At 43.6% G+C, this 18,035-nt stretch overlaps 1 protein-coding gene across 2 annotated transcripts in view; it reads left to right on the top strand.

Annotated features, from left to right (window-relative positions):
• Positions 1–18,035, top strand: part of GNAO1 (G protein subunit alpha o1) — a 232,523-nt gene that overhangs the window by 198,124 nt on the left and 16,364 nt on the right. Inside the window, exon 7 of one of the 2 annotated variants that reach the window (XM_073582096.1) lies at positions 4,886–5,039. In XM_073582096.1, coding sequence (XP_073438197.1) covers positions 4,886–5,039 — 154 coding nt within the window. Of the gene's footprint in view, positions 1–146; positions 1,149–4,885; positions 5,040–18,035 lie in introns of those variants that run through there. The other variant, XM_073582102.1, reaches the window with a different exon arrangement.

Here is an 18,035-nt window from a genome sequence, read left to right as displayed (position 1 = left end):
TCCTGTAGGACAGATGATTTCTCTTTGTACCTCCCTCCGATCACATCGCTTAGCTGTGCATGGTGTATTATATCTATATATGCTCCGTGATTATGTGTGATGGAACCTATTTATGAAGAAACCTGCTGCTCTCTCCTCTCTTGCAGGTCCTAATTCATTCACTGAGGGTGTAGCCTACATTCAGCTTCAATACGAGAGCCGGAACAAGTCTCCAAACAAGGAGATATACACGCACGTCACCTGCGCTACCGATACCAACAATATCCAGTTTGTGTTTGACGCCGTCACAGATGTCATCATTGCCAATAACTTGCGTGGTTGCGGCTTGTACTGATTTGCCGTCTCTATGAAATGATTGCCCGGTGGGCTCCTGTATGGAGAGGTTTCTTTTTTCCCTTCTGGAGACCTCGGTGCCATATCCATACATGCCTTTGGTTCGCACAGTGTTTGCTGGCTTGTTGCGCAGACCCACCGTGCGCAGCTCAGATTATCCATTCACTCGTCATTAAAAGCCGACGTTGTGCCTTGTACTTAGATAACTCCATGCAAGAACCTCTTTATCTAAAGGCCTGTTCACAAGAAGCAACAACTACTGCCCAGATCTCAGTCCGACAAGTGTCCTTATAAATAATCGCTTCTGAACATCTCCTTAAGTAGATGTATTTAAAACGTTGCATTTTTGCAAAACGTGGCGGATTTGAAAGACATAAAAAAGCAAACTGACCATAACCTGTGAATCAAAATTTAAAGAAAAAAAAAAACACCTTTATAGCTTCACTTGTAGTACTTGAAATGGAACGATTGACGATCATAACAATATGGCTGCCTGCAAACGTCTTCACATAAATGGGGCTCGTATTTAATTGTACAGTTGTATTCATCTATTTATACATGGTAAGGGTTAATTATGGCCGTTGTATTTGTGCCACACGATCCCATCAAACATCCCCTTTTTTTTTTTCTCAAATTAAGTGCCAAATTCTCTGTTGGGTTCTGCTAGGTTCTTGCTCCAGCGATTTGTGATCTAAAAAAATTTAGTGGTTCGTATCGATACCTGCGCTTGCACAAATCTCCGTCCCTTTTTCTAAAGCTGCGGGACGAGTAGGATGGATGATCCCATCTTTCCTCTCTAAAACTGCTGCCAATTATGACTATTATTATAATTTTTTTTTTTTTTTTTTTAATGTGCGGAATTTCGGGACCCATTGTGAAATTCCCAAATTCCCACCATTGTGTATGTTAATAAAGTTTTAAAACACTAAGCTATGAAGAGTGTGATCTGTGTAACAGTCGCGGCACCCTCTGGTGTTTCTGGTGATGTATGTGCTGCTGATTGTCCTGTTAGTTTTTATAGGGACCGGAGGGGGGTGTTTTCTGTAATGTTTTATTTCCTTGTGAAATATCTTGCACTGATGGATGAATCTCGGGAATACGCAGGATACTTACTATTCTGTGACGCCTAATTAACTACAACCTTTAATTGTGTCCTTTCAGACAACTGTCGGCAATAATCTGCAGTAGTTATAGAAAAACTATTACTTACCCTCCCCAGATTCAGTCCCGGCTCTCCACCACTGCCCTGTCTCTGTTTTTGGCCTTCGGCGTTGCCAGTGCTGCAGCCAATCACCGATTGGCCGCAGCCAGCTCTGTTGACGTGAGGTCAACACTGCAGACTAACCACAGAGACCGAGCAGCGGTGGAGAGCCGGCACGGGATCTGAGGACAGTAAGTAATAGTTTTATTTATAACTACTTCATAGTTTTCTGAAGGGAACAACCCCTTTTAATAAAAGAGCAATCAAGTACAGTAGATACATTGTGTTACGCCTAATGCAGGGTACTGGAGAGGAGTGGAGCATAAAATACCAACAATACAACCCATATATTCAGTTGGTCTACTATAATAATAGTATACATTTTAATATTAAAACTGAAAAAAAGGCCCTGGAGCTTAAAGGGGTTGTCCATTTTAAAATATTATTAGGCCACTGGCTCACACTTATAACATAAGTTTTTACTCTCCCTCCCTAGTCCAGCGATATCTTGTTGATGCTGCCCCAGTCTTCTCTACCACTGCAGCCTATCAACATCACAGTAACAGCACTACAGCCAATCACTGAGCGCAGCAGCTCCGCCGATGGAGACCGAGCCTCGCACTTATAACAAACTGAGTTTTTACTCATCCTCCCTGGTCCAGCGATATCTTGTTGACTCTACTCCAGTCTTTGCTACCACTGCAGCTTATCACAGCAACAGCACTACAGCCAATCACTGAGCGCAGCAACTCTTCCAATGTGGACCGAACCTATGGGCTGATAATATTTGAAATGGGACAAGTCCTTAAAACAGAAACTCAGATAACCTCATGTGTATACGTGTGGTACCGTTATACAAATGCCCCAAAGTGATTAAAAAAAAAAATAGTGGAAAAGGGATTCCTAATTCTGTGGAGTCACATGACTTTTCTCAGCCAATTGGCCTTTCTGAACAGCATCATGTGATGCAGTCTATAACTACTGGTTTGGAGCAGTCATAAAGTGCATGTTGCAGTCTCATATGACCACACAGAATCAGGACCAGTTTGTCAATTGTTATATTTAGCGCATGCATAGAAAACCCTGTCCTAGTGCCACCCAGAACTGAATGTGCAGTCCAGAAAATTCTCAGTAGGAGGACCCAGGGCCCGCGTCATTGGCAGGATGCGTTTTATTAATGGAAATCCCATCTAATAGATAAGTCTTGATATTCCCCCGGAGCTGCTGTCACTTGGTTAGTTTGGGCGTATCCACAATTGCTGCATTGATATCGAGTGGTCGCTGGGCAGCTGGTCAAGACGCTGACAACGTCCTAAGCTGCAGAATGCTGCATGGTAATCAATCAGCGAAGTCTTGGCTCCCACAGTGATCTCTCCTTACTAGACTAGAACAGGGCGGTTATATAGGGGCAGCTCCAGGGAGTGGACTTCATACGATCTCAGGGAGATCCGATTCTCCTTTTTATGGTTCTTCCCCTTAAAGATTTAACGTAGTTCTTCACTTTATTTTTCTTGATAATCTGGTTCCATGACACTGCATACCCAACCCAGGAATATCTGACTTAACGGGAATTTGTCACCAGGATCAGGCTAGGTTCACACCTAAAGGGCTGGTGTTTTTGCCGCAGAAAAAAACACAGCATTTTTCATTACCAGCAATGTAAGTAAGATTCATAGAATCTTATGCACATGCTGCTTTTTTTTCTTGCAGATTTGAACAACCAAAACATTTTTTTCAAATCTATGAAAAAAATGCAAGTAAACGCACATATTTTACGCAGTGTTTCTCATGCCAACGCGTTTTTCTTTTTCTTTTTTTTGCAGCAGAAGAATTTGCTGCGCATAGACATACAGCGCTCTGCGACGAATTTACGGCAGAAAACCACCTAGAAACTGTATTTTTTTTTCAACACGCACAAAAATGTGGTTAATCCCAACGAAAACCAGTGGGAACAGAATGATTAGGCCGGGATCACACATGCGAGAAACTCGGACGAGTCTCGCATCTTAATACTCGAGCGGAGTGTGTGGCTACATGTATTTCTATGCAGCCGCACGCTCCGCTCCCGAGTGCCGGCGACAGTGCCGGGTATTAAGATGCAAGACTCGTCCGAGTTTCTCGCATGTGTGATCCTGGGCTTAATGTGATTCTTCTGTCCCTATAGAGCATCATGCTGTCGGCAGCACGTCTTGTTTAGCTGAGGCGATGTGCTGCTGACCTCAGATATGGGCAAGACGTACAATAAAATCGATCTGTTCATGGTGCACAATAAATATAGAAAAGGTGAAAAACACAAACATGGAGAAAACCAGAAGAGGTGGGGGGGGGGGGGGGGGCTACAATCAGTGCCTAAGTGGTATGCAGTAATGGGGTGCAGGCAATAAAGAAATGCCATCTTGATGCAACCCATTCCAAGCAGCTTTCAGCTGAAGGGCGTTTCACATTTGTGCTTTGTCTGGGGGTGGCCACTGAGTTCAGAATCACCCCCTGATGAAGCACATACGCAAAACGCACGTCAGGTGAGGATGGCTCCCTGCGATATGTACCTCTTTTGGTAACGTCTCATTCGTTTCCACCCCTGATGACATGGATTAATTTAAGATATCATTTCCATATTGACGGTTTCATATTGATTGTCGGCATCTGTTCAGTTTCCGCCACATTTGTGTGCTTTTATAGTGGGAAATGAATAATTTAATTATACTTCTTCTAGTAACACATGAACCGGATGGGTAGTGTATTTATTATACGTTGTATAAATGAAGCCATAGATTCCCTTTAATATCTTCTGTACCAAGGAGATAGTGAGTTTTCGTCGTCTCTGACACCAAAGATTGTATTTTTACCGTTGCGATACTCCTATACTCGTGTGTGCTTAGAAAACTCAGGTGTAAAGGAGCTAAAATTGCTGATGACACATCCGCTACTGTCCAGTGTTGTCTGCCGCCTCGGCTTTTATGTGTTATCGTGAGAACAGTCGTGATATTTCCTAATAATGTGCTGCTGGGTCTACGGCGACTCTTAACGTCTAGAAACGTTTCTAACCTTTGGTTGATGATTATGACTATTATTACATTACAAAGTATCTCCTCCTTGGTTTCTATGTTATGACTATTGCTACATTCTTTTGTACATTATTGCTCTCGGGATATTGAGTTTTCCTCAGGCCGCTTGTACCTTGAGCACACTAAATGCAAAATTCTTGGAGAAAACGTAAAAAAATACCTCTCTAATAACGTTTCCCTTTTTCTTTGTTTTACACTGGTAACCGTTCCTCTCTCCTCAGCCTAACTCCTTTTCTCCTTTTCTTTCTGTCTTCCACCTCCTGTCTCTCCTCCCTCTTTGCTGCAGAACCGAATGCACGAGTCTCTAATGCTCTTCGACTCCATTTGTAACAACAAGTTCTTCATTGACACATCAATCATCCTCTTCCTCAACAAGAAAGACCTGTTTGCTGAGAAGATCAAGAAGTCTCCTCTGACCATCTGCTTCCCAGAATACACAGGTGAGGAGAGAACACTACTTTTTTTTTTCTAAGACTATGACTTGGAGATATACTTTAATGCAAATCTGTCACCAAGTTTTTAATATATCATCTGAAAGTAGGATAATGTAGTGGCCGAGTTCCTGAGTCCAGTGATGTCACTTACTGGGTTCCTTGCTGTAGTTCCGATAAAATCAAGTTTTCTGTACTGCAGATCTAGCAGTGCTCTGAATGCTGAGCCCTGTATAGTCCCACCCACATCACTGGTCTTTTTTTTTGCCTGTACAAAATGTACACAGAACGCTACCAATCAGTGGACTACAAGGCAACAAGTTTACTAATCCTCTTGTGATCATTTCCTGCTGAAAAAACTGATTTCATGAAAACTACACCAAGCAGCCCATTAAGTGATACATCACTGGAATCCAGATCTCTGCCCCTACATTATACTGCTCTCAGATTAGGTGGCAAAAACCTAGTGACAGATTCCCTTTAAGCAGTTCTTTGCTCTTGGGTATATACGTCTGACTTGGTACTGGTGTTTTATTAGGCACATCTGTATTTTAAGATATGTGACTAGGTCCGGGTACTAAAGTTTTAGTAAAACTTGAATGTTGTATTAGGCTAGTTTCACACTAGCGTTTTTGAGCGCAGCGACGGCCTGCGCACGGCCGCCGCTAAGCCCCGCCCCCTGCCGCGCCTCCGCCGGTAGCTCTGCCTACCGGCGCATGACGCTGCATGCGCCCTGCGTCCCCTATCTTTATCACTGGGGGCGCAGGCCGTGCGCAGTATGCGTTTGGCGGCGCATGCGTCCTTTTGACGGTGCGCCGACCTGCGCCAAACGCAACCTGCTGCAGTTTGGTTGCGCCGGCGCACCGTCAAAAAGGCGCATGCGCCGCCAAACGCATACTGCGCACGGCCTGCGCCCCCAGTGATAAAGATAGGGGACGCAGGGCGCATGCAGCGTCATGCGCCGGTAGGCGGAGCTATCGGTGCAGGCGGCGGGGCTTAGCGGCGGCCGTGCGCAGGCCGTCGCTGCGCTCAAAAACGCTAGTGTGAAACTAGCCTTAATGGGGTGGTCTCCTCATATATGAGTAATATACATAGTGCTTCTAAAAACGCACATCTTTGCAATTTATCTTTCCATTTTCAAGAACAAAGGGGTTTCTTATTTTATTGATGACCGCTTGTTGCCTTGGTTGCCAGCCACTAATGCAGTCTTTCCGAGGTGGCCGGTGGTCTAGGCAAGGACAGCAGCGCTTAAATGCTCTTTTCTATAGATCTTTTAAGTGCTGCTCTGAAGGGGGATGGCTTGCTTCAGTGTCCCTTGTGCTGCAGATGCTGGTAAAACTACAACTATGTCCCCCAAAAATACCCCCTTACATGGCTCCATCGATAGAAAATAAAACATTTTGGCTCTCAGAATAAGGTGATGAAATACAGTTATTTAACTCTGTTGGGCATTTAACAATTGCAGCTGCTCAAATACTTTGTTCGAAACCCAGCGGCTGCTAGACAGGCACAACACATGCAGGGATTCCCTGTTTGTTAGACAGCCACAACACATGCAGGGATTGCCTAACACCCGTGAGGACAGGAACATATTTTCGAGCACGCCGAAGGTACTCGGTTAGCACCCAAGCATGCTCAGATAACACCTTATCCCAGCACATTCGCTCATTGCTAGTGTCAATCAATGACCTTTACATAGTTGTAAGATTCAAAGTAATTGTGGGGTGTGGCTGCCATCCTGAAGCCCCCGTCGCTGTGCCTTTCCACAATTTCACCACTCTTGGAATTTGTTTCCCGCGATCAGAAGAATGATACTCTGGAGAATGATATCTGGGGCCCATCATACACTGGAGCATTCCAAAGGTGGACATCAGACACTGGAGCAGCATTTACAGGGCCCATTATACACTGGAGCATTAGAAATGGGGCCCATTATATATGGAGCATTATTTGGGCGCATAAGACACTGGAGATTCAACCATGGTGAACAACATATACTGTAGCATTATGTGGAGCTCATCAAATACTGTATCGAACACTATATGGGACCAATGATTCTGTATGGAGAAATATATGGGCCTCATTACTCTGTATGGCCCACTATGCGGTGGCCATAATACTGTATGGAGTAATATACTGTCCGTTTTTGGAGCGATTGGAGAATTTAAAATGGATATCAGTCATGAGATGTAAGAATTGAAGTATTTTTCATTGTACTGTACCGCTATTTCTCTGCCGTATCAAAGGATCATGTCATGTGTTAAAGGAGCCCAGTGACTCTCTTTGGCCCTTGGCCCACGAAAATCTGGAGCCAGCACTACGCCCCCCCACAACATTAGCCAAATAACCCCCAGTTTTCAATGCCTAACTATTATTATAAAGTAAATTAAGGTTGACAAGCTTAAGGAATAAGAATTGATGTTTTTAGCATTAAAATGGGCACTGTAGGTGTGTTTACTGTCCTCCACTCCCTGCCGACTTTGCTTCCCCATTGACTTGCATTGGGTTTCGTGTTTCAGTCGGCCTTCGACTTTTCACAATAATTGGCTGATTTTGTTCGACCCGACGTTTGCGAAAGTCGGGTTTCGTGAAACCCGACTCGACCCAAAAAAAGGCAAAGTCGCTCATCTCTAGTAATGAATGTTTTCAATTTTCTCCAAAACTAAAGTAGTTGCCAACTCATCCTTTTAGAGTCTTGTTTGGGCTGATGAGGAGTAGAAAAACATCAAAAATTTCAGTCCTGAACAATTCCACCAAGAGATGTGAGTAGAGTTGAGCGAAACGGGTCGGTCAAATTCAAAAGTCGGCGACTTTCGCTGAAGTCAGGTTTCATGAAACGAAACCCGACCTTAGCGCGAGGTCAGCAACCAGAGCGCCAAAGTCGCCTTTCAAATGATGCTTCCAGTGCCCTTTTTCAGCCAATGATGGAGGACGAATAAGGACTCTTCAGACCTCCAGATGAATCGCATCGTTTTGGATACAGCACATTTGCACTAGGTCCAAAATGCTGCACCCTGCATTAGAAGCTTAGTGGATGAGAAATCCAATGCTCACTGTTCTTTTATTTACTGCTGTGTATAGTCACCCACTTTGCTGGTTTACAAGCCGCAGCATGTTTATTTCATTGCATAGTTTTCATCATGGCCACTCATTAGATGCGGTAAATTCGTATAGTTCACGAAGAACATGCGGATTTAACTGTGTGATTAGAACGCAGGAGGCAGCGAAAATATGCTGCACCCAAAGCGCTGCTATTCATGATCGTGGGCACATCGCCTTACATTGACACCATTCATTTTACCATGCATTCATTTTACAAATCTTCCAGCAATAAAAAATAAGATAATGTTTGGATTTTGATAATTTTTGAACAAACCTTTATGGTAACTAATCTAAAATTTATTTCCAAGTCAGACATTAAAGATGTATTCACAGAATATGGCGTAAATACGTGATAGAGATGGGACCTGCATTTAACAGAGCAGGGTCCCATCTTGCTCTGCTGTGGATGGAGAGGCGCCCATGGCCTCTCTTTATTTGCTTCTATGGGAGTTCTGAAAATAAACGGAGCCACCTCTACTTTTGCTCTCAAGATGAGTGTTGGCTTTAAAGAGGACCTGTCATCACATAATACAAAAGTGTCCAGTTCTCTTTTGGCTCTTATTCATCCCCTAATTTTTTTTTTTTTTAAATTATTATTTAGTGCTAATTTTCATGGTCTTTGAGACACTGCCTATGGTTTGGGCATAGATCTCCCCCAAGATCTGCCTCCAGAGCTTATTATGAAAGGGGGAGTTACTAGTGTGAGACACGTTTTGACTGACAGTCGTTCTCCTGATCTACACGTCTCATACTGGTAACTCCACCTTTAATTTAAAATAACCTCTGGAGGGAGATTCTCAGGGAGATCTATGTCCCGCCCATAGATCTTAACAGCTCATATACATAAGAAAAAAATGTGGATTTCTCAGGAATAAGACATCAGTTCACATATATCAAAGTATCAGTTTATTTTACTTTCTACGACCTACATATCCATTTAGACATATACTCCATTTAATAAGGGGCGTGGAGGGGTAAGATATGCCAAATTCATTAAGAGGCACATGCCACTTAATGAACTTGATGTATCCTCTTTGTAGCATACGTTTCACTAGAAATGCTGCTCCATCTGGAGTAGCATGTCTGGCGTAAGTTTACTCTTCTAAAGTGGGGTAACTTATGAATTTGGTGGGTTGGGGAAGCCACACCTTGTCCACCCATGCTCCCCCCACTTTGGTGGAGCTGGCCAGGAGTGCCGTGAAAACACCAAAAGTCACAAACATTTTCAAAGTGTTTTACGCCAGAAAACTGTCACAGTGCTGTCTTGGTAAGCCATCGCTCTACTTTTTTTTTTCTATCCAATATTATGGTTCCAATTACTCTGCGGTGTAATTAATCCTAATTTATTAATGTCACAGTTTAATGCTTATTAATCATCTGATGATGAATGGCTGGATAAGATCTTAATTGTCCTTCAAAAGGATAAGAAACAGCATTTATCTAAAGTTTCATATTTTCTTATTGTCTTTTTCTAATGTTTAATCTTAATAGATGCCTTGAGTGTGATACATACATTTCTAGGTACCTGCAGATATTGCTGTCTGATCGAGCAATATTGGGCCATGTTCACATTTGTACGAGTGCCGATGCATAATGTATACGTCAAAAATGTATGCAAGCGTGTGCCATACGTCTGAAATTCAACGTATAGATCATATATTTAAAACATCAAAAGTAATTTTTTATTTGATTTTCCCAATTAACTTTTAATGATACAGACCGGAAAATCTATGTTTTAGATGTGCCGTGGTTCAAACGCCAGATTTTTGTCATGTAAAAAAAAATCATACTAAGAAAAATTTCAGAACTTTTTCAACCTTTAACGTGACCTATAATCTGTACAGATGCATTGAGAAACAAAATGAAATTATTTTGACAAGGACAATTGAAAAAAAATTAAAATAATGTGGTTGCATAAGTGTTGACATCCTTTTAGGGGATGATGTGTTCAGACTTAGCAAAGCACATTTACACTCAAGTTACATAGTAGTCAGTACACTTGGCTGTCATCACTTGCTTGGACTGGGCCCATAGCAGAAAAGGAGAATCCTCTGGTGGGCCCCTGTTCAGGAGTGGGCCACCACCCTCTTACATGGGCCATACTTGGCACAATATACTGAATCACTGTGTACAGACACATGCAGCATCTTATTCATTTAATAATCTACCCAGTTCATTGTTACATACATTTGTGATGAGGGTAATGTCACATTTGCGTGTAGGTGAAAAGTGGGGCCCTGGAGTTGGTTACTGTTGGGCCCAATCTAGTGTCAGTTGAATTCCAACCAGAATACACCTCATTCTACTTAATGTGCTTCTGATTAGGTGATCACCTGAACCAAATCTTATTTAACGAAGGAAAGTATAAGAAACCCTGCTGTGGTGTTCACAATCCTCTTGCAATAGGACAAGTTAGATGGCAAAACAAGTGCTAGTAATATCCCAAAAGAAATAGGAATGAAAAAATAACTTTTACTCATGCCAAAGGAGTTAAAAAAAAGTCTTAAGTGAGGAAAAAAAGGTCTCAATTCTGGCTTTACTAGCAAAGGGATAGAGCGAGCGTTGTTTCCTCCATCATTAAAACTTCTAAGACAGCAGTCAATTACAACAAGGTCAAGCAGCAGACATTGGGGACAACAAAGCTACAGACCGGCAGAGGGCAAAAACGACTCTCCACTGACCGGGATGACAGTCATTTTATTACAATGTCACTCAGCAACCGCAGGATGACATCAAGTGACCTACAAAAGAAATGGCAAATGGCAGCGGGGGTGAAGTGCATGGCAAGAACAGTTCGTAACAGGCCCCTAGAGGCAAGGCTCAAGTCATGTAAAGATAGAAAAAGCCATTTATCAGTGAGAAGCAAAGGGGAGCCAGGACCATAGAGGACTGGAGTAAGGTAATCGCTGAGGAGTCTAATTTTCAGCTTTGCCCAACACCTGGTCGTCTAATGGTTAGACGGAGACCTGGAGAGGCGTTCAAGCCACAGTGTCTTGCACCCACTGTGAAATTTGGTTGAGGATCAAAGCACTGACTCAGGAAGAGTTTAGAAATCAATATTTTGTGGAATAACCATGATTTTTTATCACAACTTTCATGCATCTTGGCATGCTTTCCACCAGTCTTTCACACTGCTTTTGGGTGACCTTATGCCATTCCTGGTAGAAAAAAAATTAAGCAGTTTTGTTTGATGGCTTGTGACTATCCATCTTCCTCTTGATTACATTCCCAAGGTTTTCAATGGGGTTCAGGTCTGGAGATTGGGCTGGCCATGACAGGGATTTGATGTGGTGGTCCTTCATCCACACACTGATTGACCTAGCTGTGTGGCATGGCGCATTGTCCTGCTGGAAAAGCCAGTCCTCAGAGTTGGGGAACATTTCCTGAGCGGAAGGAATCAACTGATTTTCCAGGATAACCTTGTATGCGGCTTGATTCATGCATCCTTCGCGAAGATTAACCTGCCCAATTCCAGCCTTGCTGAAGCATCTCCAGATCATCACCGATCCTCCACCAAATTTCACAGTGGGTGCAACACACTGTGGCTTGTACGTCTTTCAAGGTCTCCGTCTAACCATTAGACAATGAGGTATTGGGCAAAGATGAAAATTAGACTCATCAGAGAAGATTACCTTACTCCAGTCCTCTATGGTCCAATCCTTATGGTCTTTGGCAAACTTCAGCCTGGCTCTCCTTTGCTTCTCATTGATGAAAGGCTTTTTTTCTACCTTTACATGACTTGAATCCTGCCTCTAAGAGCGAACTGCTCTTGCTGTGCACTTCACGTCAGCTGCCATTTGCCATTCCTTTTGCAGGTCACTTGATGTCATCCTGCGGTTACTTTTGGGATATTACTAGCACTTGTTTTGCCATCAATTCTAAATTAAACCAAACTCACGTCAACACCCATTCTACCAAAACCAATGTCTCCTGTAATATAACAAAAATATAAAACAACCATATCCCTCATCTGTCCGTTGTTCTGTTCCACACCGTAATCCATGTTTGGGGATAAACAGTTTTCAACCTGGATGGTGCCAGGATGCGACTGTCCAGGCTGAGAACCACCAATGAATGAGCTGCTGAGAGCGCAGCCTCAGTGAATAGCAGTGACATAATCGAGGTTTTCGCTGGTCACTGAGACTGCATTCCCAGACGGGACCCTGAATTGTGGTCTCAGGCTGCAGCGCTGATCTCACTGAGGTCACTGCAGTTCAGGGGCCCGACTGGGAAAACAGCCACAGTGACTGGCAATAACCTCGATGATGTCACTGATGCTGCGCTCGCAGCAGCTCATTCCTCAGTGGTTCTCAGCTTGGACAATCGCATCTTAGCACCGCCCATGTTGAAAACTGTTTATTCTAAGGCTGGTTTCACATTTGCGTTAAAACAACGCTGCGCCCTGCGCCGTTAAGCCCCGCCCCGAGCCGGCTCCCTGCCCGCCCCATCCGGGATCACCGCCTACTTTCGCATTTGCACGCATGCGATCGGCGCACCCTATCTTTAGCATAGGGTGCGCAGATCATGCGCTGCCAGTGTGAAAGTAGCGTGCTGCGCACTTTTGACGGTGCGCCGTGCGCGCCGAAATGCAACATGCTGCATTTCGGCGCGCACGGCGCACCGTCAAAAGTGCGCAGCACGCTACTTTCACACTGGCAGAGCATGATCTGCGCACCCTATGCTAAAGATAGGGTGCGCCGATCGCATGCGTGCAAATGCGAAAGTAGGCGGTGATCCCGGATGGGGCGGGCAGGGAGCCGGCTCGGGGCGGGGCTTAACGGCGCAGGGCGCAGCGTTGTTTTAACGCAAATGTGAAACCAGCCTAAGACATGAATTACGGCGTGGGACAGAACGACGGACAGGTGAGAGATATGATTGTTTTTATTTTTGTTTTATTACAGGAGACAATGACTTCAATGGACTGGGTGATGTATGGTATAATTTAGATTAATTAAAGGAGTCTGTGTCATTCTTTCAATTAAAGGAATTTATTCTGGCTGTTTTTTTACAATGTAACTATAGGATTAGTAATAGTTGTATTCCAGACACCTCTCCGTTCCTAAGCCGTGGGCTTGATGTCACCAGACAATACAAAGGTGACATCAATCCTACAAATATGAACCATAGTTGCCACCGCCACATTGCAAGTGGGATGAGCTGGACAAAGCGCTAGAATTGGCGCATCTTAGAGATGCATGATTTATGGGCCGCTGCAGGCTGCTATTTTTTAGGTTGGAGGGGGTCAAAATCCATGGCTCCTTATCAGCCTGATAATACCCACACCCAGCAGTCAGCTTTAGCTTGGCTGGTTGTCAAAAATGGGGGGTACTTCACGCTTTTTATTATTTATTTAAATAATTTAAAGAATATGGCGTTGGGACCCCTCTATTCTTGATAACCAGTTTTGCTAACGCTTACAGCTGAGGGTTACAGTTTTGCCTGGCTGGTTATCAAAAATACAGGGGAACCCCTCATCTTTTTTTCGGAGGGTCCCCTATTTAATAACCAGGAAAGACTAAATGGACAGCTGTGAGCTGATATTAATAGCCTGGGAACCTTTATGAATATTGTCTCTTTCCCAAAATATTAATATCAGCCATCGTCTTTACCTGAGCTGTTTATTAAAATTACGGAGGGACCCTGCACTCAGTTTTTTCTTTTTAATTTATTAACAAATAGAATAAAATGCACACCCAAGGTAATCTTAGTTTACAGCCTTCAGGTGTTCCAGCAGATGGAAAGTTCAGTAACCTTAAAATGTCCATCAAAGTTTCATAGGAGGATACTGGGCTTCGCAGCTGCCGGAAGATCTGGTGGCTTTGAACTCTGGCAAAACGGTTACCCGAGTTCAAGCCACCGGGTTTCACGGCAGCGCCAGCACTGGTTTGTTGAATGCCAGACTCGTGGCCATTCATCAGTCCAGCACTGGCACTTGAAAAGCAAAAGTAATAGCTGCATTGAACCCAGGTGACCTTACTGTTCTTGTTGACAATTAAAAAAAGTAATTGAAGAAAAATGTGTGGTGTCCCCAGTAATTCTCATAAAATGTTAATATCATGGGAAAGAGACAATATCCATGAAAGTGCCTAGGCTATTAAAATCAGCTCACAGCTGTATACTTAGCCTTTCCTGGTGTAAAAAAAAAAAAAAAAATGTATGGTCCCCCTATATTTAATAACCAGCAAATGCTTGTCAGACAGCTGAGGGCTGATTCTAATAGCCTAGGAAGGGGCCATGCATATTTGCCCCCTCCCAGACTAAAAACAGCTCTTAGCTTCCCCAGAAATGGCGCATCCATAACATGTGCCAAATCTGGCACTTAGCCTCGCTCTTCCCACTTGCCCTGGTGCGGTGGCAAGTGTGGATGATAGTTGGTGGGTTGATTTCACCTTTATATTGTCAGGTGATATCAAACCCAGAGGTTAGTAATTGAAAGTCGTCTTTAAGACACCCCCATTACTAATCCCATAGTCGAATTGCAGAAAAACACGCACACAAATATTAAAGTCCTTGAATTGATAGAATGATGCAGACTCTTAATGAATGTAAATTAAAACTTACACATGTCATCGCCCATTCCACAGAAGCCAATGTATCCTGTAACAGAAATAAAAGAACTATTTCTCACCTGTTCGCACAGAAGATAATCCATTTGTCCCATGACTGGTCTAACTCTGCTACATCTAGATGGCAGGCTGCATTGCAACAATGCAGCCTGCCATCTAGATGTAGCAGTGCTAGAGCCGTCGTGGGACAAATGGATTATCATCTTCTCGGCGGACAAGGTAACGAATATTGTGGTATATTAATTTAATTCGGTTACAGGAGACCATGGCTTCAGTGGACTGGGCGATGGAGTATGGTTTAATTTGGATTCATTATAGGAGTCTGTGTCATTCTTTCCATTAAAGGACTTTATGGTGGGTGTGTGTTTATTTAAAATATAACTGTAGGATTAGTAATAAATAGGTGTCTTATACATGCCTCTCTATTAATAAGCCGTGGTCTAGATGTCACCGGACAATATAAAGATGACATCAACCCAACTTGCCACCGCCACAGGGCAAGTGGGCCCGAATTGGCGCTTCTATTTAATAGATGCGCCTTTTCTGGGATGGCTGCTATTTTTGGGCTGGGGGGTAATATCCATGGTCCCTTACCAGCCCCCAGCTTTGTTTTAGCTTGGCTGGTTGTGGAAAATTGGGGGAGCCCCTGCCGTTTTTTACATTTATTTAAATAAAAAATATTGCGTGGGCACCCCTCTATTCTTGATAACTAGCCTTGTTAATGCTGACAGCTGTGGGTTGCAGCCTGCAGCTGTCAGTTTTGCCTGGCTGGTTATCAAAAGTACAGTGGAACCCCACATTATTTTTTTAAATGTTTATTTAGTTACAGTGCAGGCGGCGGCTGATAAAATCATAGAATCATAGAATCGTAGAGTTGGAAGGGACCTCCTGGGCCATCTGGTCCAACCCCCTGCTCAAAGCAGGATTCGCTAAATAATCCCAGTCAGATGTCTGTCCAGCCTCTGTTTGAAGACTTCCATTGAAGGAGAACTCACCACTTCTCGTGGCAGCCTGTTCCACTCATTGATCACTCTAACTGTCAAAAAGTTTTTTCTAATATCTAATCTGTGTCTCTTCCCATTCAGTTTCATCCCATTGCTTCTAGTCTTTCCTAGTGCAAATGAGAATAAAGTTGATCCTTCTACAATGTGACAGCCCTTTAGATATTTGTAGACAGCTATTAAGTCTCCTCTCAGTCTTCTCTTTTGCAAACTAAACATTCCCAAATCCTGCAACCTTTCCTCATAAGACAGGGTTTGCAGACCGGTCACCATTCTGGTCGCTCTTTTCTGAACTTGCTCCAGTTTGTTGATGTCTTTTTTAAAAGATAAATACTCCCATCAGCCCGCCGCCTGCTCTCACTGTTAACAGTTGAGTAAAACTCAACATTGTCCCCTGCTAACGTTGATCGCAGCACAAGCAGGGGACAGTGATGTGAGCGGTCTTTACTTCAGCACCCGGTACCGGGGAACAGTGCGAACAGCACCACTAATTCCCAGGCGCCGGTACATGCCACTCGGATGACACAGGGATGTCATCAGTGTGCAGGACATTTTGCGGCCCTTGCTGCTGCTGAAAACTCTGACGTCTGAAAGAGCCCTTAGTGAACACTATAATTTACCAAAATTTAACTGACTTTTGCCCATTTTTAAGAAAAAAGCTTAGTAAGCCAAATCCGAATGTGCAACGTTCATGCTCAATTTGAGATTGGTGAACATTTTCTGAACCGGTTCCCTCATCTTTAGTCATGAAGAAATGGCTTAAATTTGGCACAATAGATGACATTACCTAGTAAGTAAGTACTATTTATGTGACATCTCCTCCTGTATTCGTCATATCTCTGGCCTGTGGGGTCGGGTGGCCACACAGATACAAGTGCTTCTCACTAAATTAGAATATAGAGATGGGCAAACCTGAACAGTAAAGTTCAGTGTCCGTTCCGAACACGGACTTCACCAGTAAGTCCGTGTTACTGTTCGGGTTCGGCTGCCGTATCGGATGATGGGATCAGTAGTCCCATCAGGTGATACCAGTGACCGGAGGTGAGCTTTATACCTCCGATCACAGCTGAGCGCTCCCGCTGTCTTTTGACAGTGTGGGAACCGCGGCTCTCTGATCGGCGGGAATGATTTCCCCGCTGATCAGAAGCGGTGTTTGCCACGCTGTCCTGCACATTACAGTGCATCAAGCATTGGATGTTTGGGCCCCCCATTCAAGTGAATAGGGTCCGAGTTCAGTTTCGGTTACTATTCTAGTTCCCAAACCCGAACTTTTTGTAAAGTTAATTTATTTCAGTTCTTCAATGCAAAAAGTGAAACTCATATTAAATAGATCGCTCGGTTAGTAATGACTATGTAAAGTGTTTATTTCTGTTAATGTTGATGATTATGGCTTACAGCCAATGAAATCCCAAAAGTCATTATCTCAGTAAATTAGAATAATTAAGAAACACCTGCAAAGGCTTCCTAACGTTTAAAAGGGTCCCTTAGTCTGTTTCAGTAGGCTCCACAATCATGGGGAAGACTGCTGACTTGACAGATGTCTAGAAGGCAGTCACTGACACACTCCACAAGGAGGGTAAGCCACAAAAGGTCATTGCCAAAGAAGCCAGCTGTGCACACACTGCTGTAGCCAAGCATATCAATGGAAAGTTGAGTAGCAGGAAAAAGTGTGGTAAAAAAAAGGTGCACAAGCAACCGGGATAACCACAGCCTTGAAAGGATTAAGAAAAGGCCATTCAAAAAATTGGGGATATTCACAAGAAGTGGACTGCTGCTGGAGACATATCCAGGACATGGGCTACAAGTGTCGCATTCTTTGTGTCAAGCCACTCATGACCAACAGACAACACCAGAAGTGTCTTATCTGGGCCAAGAAGAAAAAGAACTGAGTCTAAGAGCGTACACCGCTCGAAATGCGTACAAACCTCCTGGGCACTTTCTGTGCGGCTATCCCATGTCTGGGTAAAAAAGGCAATGATGACTATGGCGGCCATGCTTGTATTTTAATGAAATAAAAAGAAAATTCTGGATTTTACTCCTTGAGCTGGACTTTCCTTTTTCTATGAAGTATTCCAAGACTCCAAGTGGAGACGTGTCCTTGCTGCAGCATCAATGAAGGGTGAGCTGAACTAAATCCTTTTTTCTCCAGAAAAAGAACTGGACTGTTGCTCAATGGTCCAAGGTGTTGTTTTCAGATGAAAGTAAAATTTACATTTCATTTGGAAATAAAGGTCCCAGAGTCTGGAGGAAGAGTGGAGAGACCATAATCCAAGCTGCTCAAGATGTAGTGTGAAGTTTCCACAATCAGTGATGGTTTGGGGAGCCATATCATCTGC

Source organism: Dendrobates tinctorius, unplaced genomic scaffold, assembly GCF_039654945.1.
Source record: "Dendrobates tinctorius isolate UK_male_01 unplaced genomic scaffold, ASM3965494v1 ptg000009l, whole genome shotgun sequence".
NCBI lineage: Eukaryota > Metazoa > Chordata > Amphibia > Anura > Dendrobatidae > Dendrobates > Dendrobates tinctorius.
Note: the sequence above shows the minus strand (reverse complement) of the source record. Positions and strands in the feature narration are given on the sequence as shown.